We start from the raw sequence: 13,809 nt of genomic DNA on the forward strand, positions 1-13,809 counted from the left end.
TTACAAGTAACATGTCTTCACTGCCTGTATTTTTACCATATTTATAAGATGAAGTTTTTCCTAAATTTGTCTTTCAAAAAATACGTCTTATACTTGCAGATTAAATTATTGCTGCTGAGGTAAACAATTTTACAGATGAAGCTTTGGCTGTTGAGGTTTTGTACAAGTTTCTTTTGAAGAGAAATGAAGGGTAGAGCTTAGCAAACACTTTCGTTTTAACCATCTGCTGGGCATGTTAGAAAAGTTACATGACGGGGTCTTTCAAGACCCCAGTTCATTTGACTGGAGCACTTTATTTATTGTTGGGTTTTGCCATTATTTCCTTGTTGTAACATCAAATTGTTATATTCCACACTGTTTTTATTATTAGTGGATCATGTATATGAAATGAAAATTTGTTTTTTATATTGTATGGCAGAAAATTCATTATTATATAATTTGCACATATTTTGTTTTACATTGCTTTTTGTTACAATAACATCTTTTATTTTTTACAATTTACATCCTTACATATTAAACATCATCAGGACATACAGTTTTATTTTATCTTTTTGAAGACAACTGATCTATTTTCTTATTTATCAGTTTTTGCTATATCAATAGAGATCATAACACAAATAAAAGAAAATGAAAACTTCAGTTCAATCAGATAACCTATTCTAATTTTACTGTGATAGAAATGGCCTTCTCACCACGACACGGTAGTCTTATGTTGATGTAAGGATGTACAAGCTGTCATCCTAACTGCAGCAGGAACTGCCACCTCTCCTGATTTGAAGTCAGACGTTGTGGGTGAAGATGCAACCATATAATCATTGCAGCAATTCCAGCAATGTTGATCATATTATAGAAGAGTACAAAGAGGCCAGTGTTTGGTGTTGTTTCATGCTATAGGTGCCCACAAGTTGACACAAGGTGTCACCCCCCCCCCTCCCCCCCCCCCCCCCTATGTTTGTTGTAATGCTCTATTACTTTTGGCTTCTTTTTGTGACCAACTACAGTTCATGATGAGTGAAGAGAGGAGACAAGTGTAACTGCTAATGACTTCTTTGGTACATATGATACTAGTGATACGGAATAAGAGAATCCAAACACAGAGGGATTTACTTCTCTCTAATGATGTGGCTGCCTCTCCTTCGGAATTTTGATCTTGTTTTCCTTAGAGCTCTGACATAGGTGGTGTTCATCGCCAGAAATTCTCTCACTAAAGGTATGCTACTGAAAAAATTGTAAGCTGCAATGTTGTGGCCCTCAGTGAACCATTTTGCAGTTAGATCTCTTATGACTCTGGAAACCTGATTTACTTTTCTCTTTTGGCTGTGTTGTTTTCCCAAGTAAATTTATCCATTCAGCAGAAATGCATTTTTAGAATCGCAAGCCCACCATATTTTTATACCATATTTGGCAGGCTTGCTTTTCACATATTGTCGAAATGGACATTTCCCTCTAAACTGTTCATCAACAGTTATGTCAAAGCCTGAACTGTATATGGAAGAAAGCTGTGTAGTGAGCATTTCCCAGATGTCTCTAAATGCAGCTAATTTACTATGAGCCCTACAAGCTTCCCTTGTTTCCTCACTGTCAAACCTGAGAAAACTTGTGATAGCTTGAAACCTTTTTAGGTGCAGTGTTGCTCTGAAATTAGGTCTGTCATGTTCTTCGTTCCACTGATCTGTAGGCTCCAGAAGATACAAGCAAACCAATGATCGCCTCTAATTCTTCTGCATCTAGTTCCTTCCATACCTTAGGTGTACTACTAGGATAATCTTCATTCCACTTTAGTACACTCGCCTAACCTCTCCGTTAGTTTCCCTTACCACAACGGACATTATTTCTGGGGTAATTAGGAGCTTTAGGGCTCCTTTTATTGAATTAGGGGGTACGACTTTAGGACCAGGTTTATCATGAATTATATTATGAGATGGAGTTTGGCACTTAGTTGGAAGCTCTTTGTACCAAATCATTCCATTTTTTCCACTGAAATAACCTTTCATAGTGTTGTCATTACTTACAGTTATATCATTGCCACTGTGAATGACGTCATCTTCAGTATCTTCCTCTTCCCCTTCCATTATATCACTGCTTTCTTCCTCTTCACTATCTGAGGGCAAGTATTTATCATCATTCAGGTCATAAATACTTTCATTATCTACATCATCATCATCCCACATCTCAAGAAGATCTTATCAGCTTCTTCAGTCCGAACAAGTTTTCCATCAACCCTAAACAAAAAATTAATCCTATATTTAAATTTTAACGTAAGTTATATGAAAATAGTTTTTCCTTCAGTTTCCACAGTTTTCATAATTTTGATTGATTTGCATTATAATGAACAGACATTTCTTTCTTTATATGAATACTACCATACATGTGTGAAAAACTGTAAGATTTGAAAACAAATACTGTACTTACGTAATAAAGCCAGCCATCATCCACTTCCCTCGCATCAACAATGCTATCTGAAGCTTAACAACTGAGTAACCTTCATTATTAATAAGTTCTGCCAACTTCAGCAATTTTCTGGCAACACAAAGTCAGTTAAACCAGCTGGGCTCTTTGAAGACCCCAAGTGCCTATTTTTGTTGATTCCTAAATTAAGACATCATAAATTAAAGAAATATTTAATTAATGGTATTTAAGCATAGTAGCCATAACTATGAGAGAGATTCAGGGACCATGAGTGTTGTAGATCCAGTAAATAATGAAGTGCAAGAAGTGTAAGTGGTATGGGGTCTAAAACGACACCACATGCCCAGTGGAGGCTTATAGGCTTGAGATTTCCCGATACACAGAAGTGCTCGATACAGTATCGATCTCATTTGATCAGTCACATGACATTTGACTCGTGGCACATGTGCAACTGATGGATATGTGAGAAACTATAAACTAGGCACTACAACAATCTAATGCTGTGCTTAAAAAATTGAAAATTGTGAAATACAGGAGAAAATAGCATTAAATTAACTCACAAACTTTTGAAAAGTTCTCATGCAATTGTGGATATCGTATTTATGCTGCTTTTTAAGTAAAGGTAAAATTCAGAAGTGAAACTCTTGTCCATTCAGAAGTGAAATTCTTGTCCTTCAGAAACCATTACATGATTCTGAATCCAAGTCACTGTTTTGTTTGGCTATAAGAAATTAATGATTTATGAAGCGCGTTTCAAATGAAAATTCAGTAGGTGTACACATATCGGAATACTGGGGGTAACACTACCAGCTTTTAATCAGCGTAGGAAACGAGAAAAAAAATTAATGCAGAATTAAATGTCTAACAAACAAAACAAATCACATTAGGCTGACTGCAGTTGTTATGGCAAAAAGAAATTATAGTGGAAAGACCCATTGCGGAGACAGTACCAATGGACAGATTTCAGGACAAATGGGAGTTCGAGAACTGAACTGAATCATTACTGCAATCTTTAATTTAAGTATTAGTTACTGTTGTTACATATGACCTGCACTCTAGAAGATACAGCTGTCTGTTTTTCACTGTTGCCAAAGCACAGCACTGCAGAAGGCTTGTAGGGGGAACAGTGACATGAGCTTAGCTAAGAACTATTGTGAGTGTGGAGAGGAAATTGGTGAGTGGGCAGAAAATTTTGTCTCGCAGTACCAATGGACAGATTTCAGGACAAATGAGAGTTCGTGAACTGAACTGAATTTCCAGTTACATACAGTACATACAGCTGCAATGAATGAACTAACTAGAGTTTGTGGAAGTTAGTGTTTTGTTTTGTGTTGTTAAATAGAAGCCTGGAGCGAAGGAGAAGGGAGAGGACAAGTACCAATATCGGCACATGACTTGCTCCTCTTCAGGGTTTAGTTGAGCCAATGCACCTGAGGCACCAATCACTGTTGACAATATCACGTGTTCACTAAACGTAACACTGTCGAGAGGCTGGGAATTTAATCTTGGGCTTTGACACAAAGTTTGTTGACAAGCTGACTGCCTCTGTGCTGAGCACCATCTCCCTGATCGTTTGTTAGCACTCTTGACTGTGGAGGTGGGTTAGTTCTCAGTAATATCAAGAAAGCGTTATTCAGCGTTGTGTAGTATATTTTCAGGTAAAAGCGTACAATTTTATCTTTGCTTTTGATATGTGGATGTTATTTTCATCTGTGAAAATCTGTAATAGAATCTGTACATCAGGATCGGGGAATATGACCTCCTCTGTGACATCTTAATAGATAAATTTACTCTGTTGGTTTTCTTTCTAAATTTCTAATCATTTCTGCTTTTCAAAATTGTAGTACGCACCTCTGAAAATTTTCTAAAGTTTCCGGTTGTGACTTATCCCATAGCATCAATTAAATGTTCATTTTGGTGTTTTGAAGTACTGTTATGTGTCTATAAGTAGTGTGCCTGAAATGAAGAGTATTGAAGCACCCAGCCTATAGGATAATTGCCAAATACTTTGTTGGGAAATATAAGAAAAATAAGTTGATTTAAACTACTACTGGTCAGTTTTGTACCTATATGAAATGTTCATTATTTATTTGCATTAGATATGTAAACTATAGTCATAAATATTTACTGTTACCAAAAAGTGTATGATGTCGTGTCTGTGCCATATTTTCTGATTTCAGAATGAAGTTAATGCTATTAAATGGGATCCTCAAGGAAACTTGCTGGCATCTTGCTCAGATGATATGACACTGAAGATATGGTCCATGAAACAGGACACTTGTGTCCATGACCTGCAGGCACATAGTAAAGAAATCTACACAATCAAATGGAGCCCCACAGGTCCAGGGACATCTAATCCCAATATGAACCTTATTCTTGCAAGGTAATTGCTTTCTTTTAATAATAAATGCAGCACTGTGTGCCAAGTTCCTCAGTATCTTGTAGGACTTTTTGTTATATTATTTGTTTTAACAGTGTGTTTGAAAAGAAACTCTGATTACAATGATTTACAGGGTAAGCAAAGCTGTTGCATAAAAATTAAGTCTCACAATTTATGTGCTACTCCGTTAAAATCACTGTATTCTACCATACAAAGATTCATACATGTGTAGTAAACAAGAAAAACTACATTTAGGAAAAATTTAATCATTTTTCACATAGGGGATACAGAAAAATCTCATGGAGATTCAGTACATGTGATGGTCAGTTGTAAATCAAACTTCACAGTAAGGTGGCACATTTCATTTGTTCATTTCACTAACTTGTAAATGCGGTAAATGGAAACCTTTGGTAAAATGTCGGAAGTGGCCAGTTTTCAGCTTATGTCACCTTAACCATAGTTATTCCTTTCTCAGTATTGTGAAAAGGAAAGTTGCCACCCACCATATAGTGGAGATGCTGAGTCCCATAAAGGCTCCACCACTGGTTTTTTGAACTGCAAGGATTATCTGGCAGAAGCTCTCTGCCAGCTGTCAGATACATCCACCTACAAACCTTGCCACAGTGACCTCATTCCAGAAATCCAGTAGGAACTCCAGTCACTCTTCAAATCCTGAGGCCCATCCCAGAACCTCTCCCTGGAGTCCATCTCTCTGCGCTCTCGTAAAAGTCCATAAACCCAACCACCCAGGATGCCCCATTGTGGCCAGTTACTCTACCCCCATTGAGAGAATCTGTCTCTTAGACCAACACCTTTAACCTATTACCCGGAATCTACCCTCCTGTATAAAAGGTACCGACCATTTCCTCTAACGGTTCAATCCCGTCTCCGGCCATCCTGATTTAGGTTCTCCGTGATTTCCCTAAATCCTTTCAGGCAAATGACGGGATGGTTCCTTTGAAAGGGCATGGCCGATTTCCTTCCCCGTCCTTCCCTAACCCGAGCTTGCGCTCCGTCTCAAATGACCTCGTTGTCGACGGGACGTTAAACACTAATCTCCTCCTCCTCCTCCTCCTCCTCCTCCTCCTCCTCCTCCATTTCCCTTACCAACTCTCCACAGTTCCTGTCCCTGTGCAACATGGTGTCCAGCTCGTCACTATTGATGCCACTTCTCTTTACACTAACCTCCCTAATGCCCATGGCCTTACCGCTATTGAACACTACCTTTCCCAGTGCCCAGTGGGTTCCGAACCAATTATATCGTCACCCTCAGTTACTTTTGCTTTGAAGGCATTACCTACAAACAAATCCGGGATATGGTTTTGGGGACCCATATGGCACCATTCTATGCCAACCTATTCATGGGCCATCTAGAGGAATCCTTCCTAAACATACAGAATCCTAACACACACACACACACACACACACACACACACACACACACACACACACACCCTGGTTCAGATTCATTGATGACACCTTTGTGATTTGGTTTGAGGGTGAGGACACCCTATCCACAATCCTCCAGAACTTTAACAACTTCTCCCCCATTTCATTCACCTGGTCCTACTCAACCCAACAGGCCACCTGCCTAGATGTCGACCTCCACCTCAAAGATGGCTACTTCACAACCTCTGTCCATGTCAGACCCACAACCACCAGCAGTACCTTTGCTTTGACAGCTGCCATACCAAGAAGTCCGTTCCATACGGCCTAACCTCCCACGGTCGTTGCGTCAGCAGTGATGACCGGTCCCTCCGCCACACACCGTCCGGTGGCTTGCGGAGTATGGATGTAGATGTAGATGTAGAAATATTTTGAGGGTGTCACTGAAGCCTTCACAAACCGTAATTATCCTCCCAACCCTGTACCAAACCAAATCTCCTGTGCCTTATCTTTCCAGTCTGCCAACACTTCACGAAGTCCCTCCGTCCGGCCACAGAGCAGCATTCCCCTCGTAACTCAGTACCACCCAGGACTGGAGTAGTTGAATTACTTTTTCCGCCAGGGTTTCAACTACCTCTCGTCGTGCCCTGGAATGAGAAATGTCCTGACCACTACCCTTCGCGCCCTTCCCACAGTGGTATTCTGCCGTCCACCGAACCTACACAATATACTCGTCCATCCCTACACAACCCCTGCTCCCAACCCCTTACCTCATGGCTCATACCCCTGTAGTAGAGCTAGATGCAAGATCTGTCCCGTACATCCTCCCACCACCACCTACTCCAGTCTGCTCACAAACATCACCTATCCCATCCAAGGCAGGACTACTTGTGAAACCAGTCATGTGATCTAAAAGCTAAGCTGCAACTACTGTGGTCTATTCTGTGTGGGCATGACAACCAACAAGCTGCCTGCCTGCGTGAATGGCCACCGACACATTGTAGCCAAGAAACAAATAGACCACCCTGTTGCTAAGCACACTGCCAAACACACATCCTTCATTTCAGTGGCTGTGCCATATGGACCCTTCCCGCTATCACCAGCTTTTCTGAATTGCACAGGTGGGAACTTTTCCTGCAGTATATCCTTACGTTCCCGAGACCCTCCTGGCCTCAACCTTCATTAGTCATTGTCCTCTCCCATCCAGCCCCTTCTCTGTTTCCATTCCAGCACTACACAGCTCTCATTCCTCAATCACATCCAGTCTTTTTACTTCTCTCCTTTTCAGCTATCACCATCCGCCTCCTCCTTACCCACCATCCAGTTGCCACTCTCATCATGCACTGGTTCGGCTACTAGTAGTGTGGCCTCAGTTGCCTGAGACTGCAGTCTTGTGTGTGAGTTGCGTTTGCGTGAGTGTATATGTGTGTGTTTGTCATCTATTTTTGATGAAGGCCTTGCTGCCAGAAAGCTATATTTCTGACATTCTTTTTGTTATGCCTGTCTGCGACTCAGCATCTCTGATATGTATGGTGAGTAGCAACTTTCCTTTTCACAATATTGTTACATTCCATCCTGGATTTTCCATTGTTTGATTATTCCTTTCTCAGCTAAATGAATTTAAAGATATCAGAATGTAATAAAAAACAGGACATTTTGTACATTGTTTCAGCTAAAAGTTTTATATTTTCTGATGAGAAGGCAGTTCAAATCAGTTCTGTTTGGTAGAATATTCTACCCATTCTCTTCAGCAGTGGCCAGTCATGTAGAGTGATTAGTGGATGATGGAACTCACATGAAAAAGTCGTATTGGCTGCAGCAAAGCAGTACAAAATATGGCTGTTATCCACATTATTCGGGATAAGATATACACAACAAGAATAATGTAGGATGTACTACAATCCGTTCATCATAAGAATAAACCTGATGAAACTAAACACAAATGCGATGATTGGTTAGAAGCTGTAGTGCAGGTACACTGGTCTTGTTACGCTCTTGGAAGTAGGTCCTACTTATGTAAGAGGCATCTTATTACTAAGTTATGTTAAATGAAACTTTAAGATATTCAAATGTATTAACAGCCATCAGCATTTTTCTTAATCACACTTTAGCTACATTGTTTTTATTTCAAAAATCGTGTACAGTCATAGCCTCTGCGTGGTTGTAATCTGATTTTCATGCTGTTAATGCGCAGTATGAAAATGGCTGAGGCTTCTTTCTGTTCCGTAGTGAGACGCACGCATGGAACATGGTTAAAAAGTGCCGAGAAATAGGCTGTTCTTAATGTATTTCATAAATTTATGGAGATATTCGGTTTTGAAGTTTTCCGAGCGTTGTATACAATGCAGTTGATGAATTATTCATATTGAAAATGTAGTGCAGTCATTAGCATAATGGAATGTAAGCCAACTGCGGTTCTTTCGTGTATGGGTTCAAATCCCCCTGGTGTCACTTTTTATTTCTCATTCAATTTGAAATGCCTACGTCTTGTAATTATAAAATTCATTGCAATTTTTTATGAATAATGCAAGTCTTCTTGTTTCTAATTACATATTGGATACTAAATTCTTGTTTCCATTTCAGATGTTGTTGTTGTGGTCTTCAGTCCAGAGACTGGTTTGATGCAGCTCTCCATTCTACTCTATCCTTTGCAAGGTTCTTCATCTCCCAGTACCTACTGCAACCTGCATCCTTCTGAATTTGTTTAGTGTATTAATCTCTTGGTCTCCCTCTGTGATTTTTACCCTCCACGCTGCCCTCCAATACTAAATTGGTGATCCGTTGATGATTCAGAATATGCCCTACCAACCGATCCATTTGATCTAATCTTCAGCATTCTTCTGTAGCCACCACATTTCAAAAGCTTCTATTCTCTTCTTGTCTAAACTATTTATTGTCCATGTTTCACTTCCATACATGGCTACTCTCCATACAAATACTTTCAGAAATGACTTCGACACTTACATCTATACTCGATGTTAACAAATGTCTCTTCTTCAGAAATGCTTTCCTTCCATTGCCAGTTTACATTTTATATCCTCTCTACTTCGACAATCATCAGTTATTTTGCTCACCAAATAGCAATACTCATTTACTACTGTAAGTGTCTCATCTCCTAATCTAATTCCCACAACATCACCCAATTTAATTTGACTACATTCCATTATCCTCGTTTTGCTTTTGTTGATGTTCATCTTATATCCTCCTTTCAAGACCATGTCCATTCCGTTCAGCTGCTCTTCCAGGTCCTTTGCTGTCTCTGACAGAATTAGAATGTCATCAGTGAACCTCAAAGTTTTTATTTCTTCTCCGTGGATTTTAATTCCTACTCCAAATTGTTCTTTTGTTTCCTTTACTGCTTGCTCAATATACAGATTGAATAACATTGGGGAGGGGCTAAAACCCTGTCTCACTTCCTTCCCACCACCGAGCGAGGTGGCGCAGTGGTTAGACACTGGACTCGCATTCGGGAGGACGACGGTTCAATCCCGCGTCCGGCCATCCTGATTTAGGTTTTCCGTGATTTCCCTAAATCACTCCAGGCAAATGCCGGGATGGTTCCCCTGAAAGGGCACGACCGACTTCCCTCCCCATCCTTCCCTCATCCGATGAGACCGATGACCACGCTGTCTGGTCTCCTTCCCCAAAAACAACCAACCAACCAACCACTTCCTTCCCAACCACTGCTTCCCTTTCATGTCCCTCATGTCCATTTCAGATACAAATTCTTAATCATCAACATTTTATGAAATTTTGTTCATAAAAGTTGTTTAAATTAAGAAAACATAACAATTAATTCTTTAAGGCAAAAATGGGAAACCCACCGTTTTTATACTGCAGAGGTAGATAAGTATTGTAGAAACATGAAAAACAATCATTTTCACAGCATCGAGCACATCGTACAAATGCTGCATTTTTACATTTGCCACTTTACCGTTACAATATGAACCCAACAGAACTGACTTGGAGCCAAGCTACGGGATTTGACCCGAGAAGTAACAAGACTGTTAAGCTGCCACACATGCTGGAACTAACGCACACAGCTTTTTCACACATCACTGGCGAATGCTGGTGGGATATAGAACAGCTCATCATAAAAAAAGAAAAAAATGCTGTGCCTGATTGGCTTCGTGGATTCTGTTGTTGATAGGCTTGTTATCAATGTAGCAGGTAACACTTCCAGAACTGAAATGTATTTCACAGATTCGGATAAGAAAGGAGCTAAGAGATTACCAGATGACTGACTTGTAAGTAATACCTTCAGTGGCTTCAGTATTTAACTACACGATGAAATCCTTCAATTTTCTCTTGAGCTACACACAGCTTATGCAGAAAATTTACTGTGTGGTTAAGTCAGGCATTTTCATCATCGCTGTTTTTAATTACAGTAGCACGTTAGATAAAAATGATAACGTGTTGCAGTTTTCGTCTAGTCATCTAAGGAGCATATTGTGGGATATTCTAAGTGTATTATTTCATTCTGCTTAAAAATTAAATGCCATTCAAAGCTGTATAGCTCCTTTGCTCATCTCTTTTTACATGTGAACTGCAGCTGGCCACATCACTGCAGGCTAGCTGTACCAGCTGACCAGCCAGTGCTGTCCAAGTTAAATGTGCCGGTAAAGCTGTTGTCCCGTATTATCGCCAAGTCGATGTGCACGTATGCACAGCACAAAACGTACCCTTATTATCGTACTTGATAGTATTCGAGGCAGCTTGGCTGCAGTCCCATGTGAAATGGAAATCCAATGAGGTTCCAGCAAATGCAGGTTTATTCTTATGATGAACGGATTATAGTTGGAATCACTAAGTATTTTTCATACTTCGGTCAATCGCAGGGATACGATTTGTGCAGCAAAGGTTGATGACTAGAATGATGTAAAGATGGTTCAGATTATTTTGTGGATAGTATTAAACAAAAACATCCAAACTATGTAAATAGGATGGTTTTCCTACGAACCACATTAGAACCGATTAAAATGTATTAAGGAACTGTTCTTGGCACATACTGTCTCACGCACTGATAATGGAGTAAATTGGAATATACTGTTGCACATGGTGCTTATAACACTATACCAACAGAACAAATAGTCCTGTCGCTGGAAAAGCCATGTACAACGCTTATATATAGGGAATTGCGCATGTAGTGTACACGTCATAAACATGCCTACTGTCCACAATTTTCATATAAAGTTACACCTTTTACAGGATTTGATTATGATGTATGACTAATGGCTATGGAAATCAGACTATTAGTTCTTTTCCTAAGAATTTTCTGGTTGTTAGAAAAAAAACTAGTAAAAATGGAATAATACTGAATGTAGGACCTTTCTGTACAAAGTTCAAGTTCATTAAGTGGTTTGTCTATGGTTGCCACTCTGTCTAGACAAGGAAATTGTTAAGTTTCAGAAAAGCAGAAGAAGTAAATTTGGCCTACTTTCCTGCCATTACCTATCAAAACTTCACAAATAAATTAAACTTTTCAGGTGTGGTTCTGAGAAAGAAACAGGAATCTTTTAGTTACAAATTAAATACTTAAATATTCTAATAGCATAATACACACATTTAAATTTATTAAGATACTTTGTTTATACCTTTGTCTTAACAAATGATCTGTAAAAGCCAAAGGTAGGGTGTGGTCACTCTATATTGTCATTCAGTAATTTTATAGAACCCTACTCCATCGGCACTGAGCCACATAAGCACTTTTTTGTAAGAATTTATAACTTACTGATTTCATTTATAACTGAAAGAATTTTATCTTTACTTTACTCAAAACTTAAGCATGACAAGTTTGTATTTTCCATCAGTCTACTGACTGGTTTGATGTGGCCTGCCACGAGTTCCTTTCCTGTGCTAACCTCTACATCTCAGAGTAGCCCTTGCAACCTATGTCCTCAATTATTTGCTTGACGTATTCCAATCTCTGTCTTCCTCTATAGTTAGCATGTTAGTCTATATTGCTGACATTTTGTCTATGTCATTGCATGTCTCACATCCTTACATGTGCTTCCTCAACCTCCCCTTTTCATACATGGTTTGTAAGTTGAGCATTGTAAACAGAAGTCTCGCATGCCATTTAAAGACAGTATGATTAATCCTTGTGCTGTGAGGTGAGGAAATATAGTGTGCAATCATGTTTCACTCTGAGATGGAATCTCTGTCATAGTTTTCCACAGTTTTCAGTAGTTACCATCATACTGGCTGAACCTGATCCTTTCACTGCTGTGCATAGGTGCGTTGGAGATAATTTTGTGATGTCATAAGTGAGGGTGTAAACGTGAAAATGTTGTCTTTTGTTTGTAGATATCTGTAACATCACTTTTTGGAAATAAGTTTTCTGCTGTCGTTAACCTGAGTTCACCATTTTTGGCACCATCTCAAACTGAGTAATCTAGACATATGTAGTTCAGTTGATCACCCTTCACTGCTATAGCAGATCCCTAACTTAGTCTAATTCAAGAAGAAAGCAAAAGTATGTGCACACATTAAGGCTTGGTCACAACAGTACGAAGTGTAGGAAGAGCAGTGTTCCACACCACCATTAGTCTGGCAGCAGCTACTAATAATATTCTGTTTATTTTCAACAGTTGGTGAGCAAAAGTGGGACTGACTATACAATTGCTATCTATCAGTGGGGACTAACTGAAGAGGAAGGAAGAGCTGTGCTTGTAAAATATATTGATGTGTTTAGGAGGACTCAGCTGTAGCATGTTGCTAGTAGAGTCTGCGTAGAATAAAGTGGCCAGTAGATGCATGGTCAGCAGGACACGTGGGGGAGCGGTAGTGGTGGGGCTTAAGGGCGGGCGCTGCAGGGAAAATGCTAATTGCTGGAGGGGAAGTGTCATTTTAAACTGAATCCTATGCTCACATTTTTTTGTAAGTATTAAGTGGAGCCCCTCCATGCCCATAATTTCATGGTGACCATTCAGAAAGATCTGTCACATCTGCTTGGGTAAGTATCTGAAAAGAATTCCACTGAAAATGTAACAAAAGCAGTGATCTATTTCACCTGATTTGTTAGCTATGTATAACTTTCAGAGGAGTGTAGTGAATGGCGAATTTTTAGTAAAATGTACACATTTCTCTTGTTACCGTTTTAAAATTTGCTGCTTCTGCGAAATCATAGTGGAGTTTAGCAGTGTCACCTCACTAACATGTTGTACCAAGCGAGGTGGTGCAGTGGTAGCACACTGGACTCGCATTCGGGAGGACGACGGTTCAATCCTGTCTCCAGCCATCCTGATTTAGGTTTTCCGTGATTTCCCTAAATCGTTTCAGGCAAATGCCGGGATGGTTCCTTTGAAAGGGCACGGCCGATTTCCTTCCCAATCCTTCCCTAACCCGAGCTTGCGCTCCGTCTCTAATGACCTTGTTGTTGACGGGACGTTAAACACTAACCTAACCTAACCTAACTAACTAACATGTTGTGCAAATCCAAATGTGGGAGAATTACTTTTATTTAGTGAGGGAAAGTAGGCTCAGTAGCTTATGAAAAAGCACATCCTCAGAACGAAAATAAAGGTTTAATGTCTACACTTATGTTGTTCCAAAATCCCTAGCATTTCTTGTTTCACCAGCTATTGATGGCCCTGTAAAATTACATTCTTTGATCGGAAAAGTCAGTAGAAAAA

The 13,809-nt window shown here is 39.7% G+C and overlaps 1 protein-coding gene across 1 annotated transcript in view; it reads left to right on the forward strand.

Annotated features, from left to right (window-relative positions):
• Positions 1-13,809, forward strand: part of LOC124596473 (F-box-like/WD repeat-containing protein TBL1XR1) — a 166,489-nt gene that overhangs the window by 128,055 nt on the left and 24,625 nt on the right. The window contains exon 8 of the mRNA XM_047135616.1: positions 4,590-4,792. Within this exon, the coding sequence (XP_046991572.1) occupies positions 4,590-4,792 (203 nt within the window). The remainder of the gene's footprint in view (positions 1-4,589; positions 4,793-13,809) is intronic.

The sequence above is a fragment of the Schistocerca americana genome, chromosome 2 (assembly GCF_021461395.2).
Source record: "Schistocerca americana isolate TAMUIC-IGC-003095 chromosome 2, iqSchAmer2.1, whole genome shotgun sequence".
NCBI classification, from domain to species: Eukaryota; Metazoa; Arthropoda; class Insecta; order Orthoptera; family Acrididae; genus Schistocerca; species Schistocerca americana.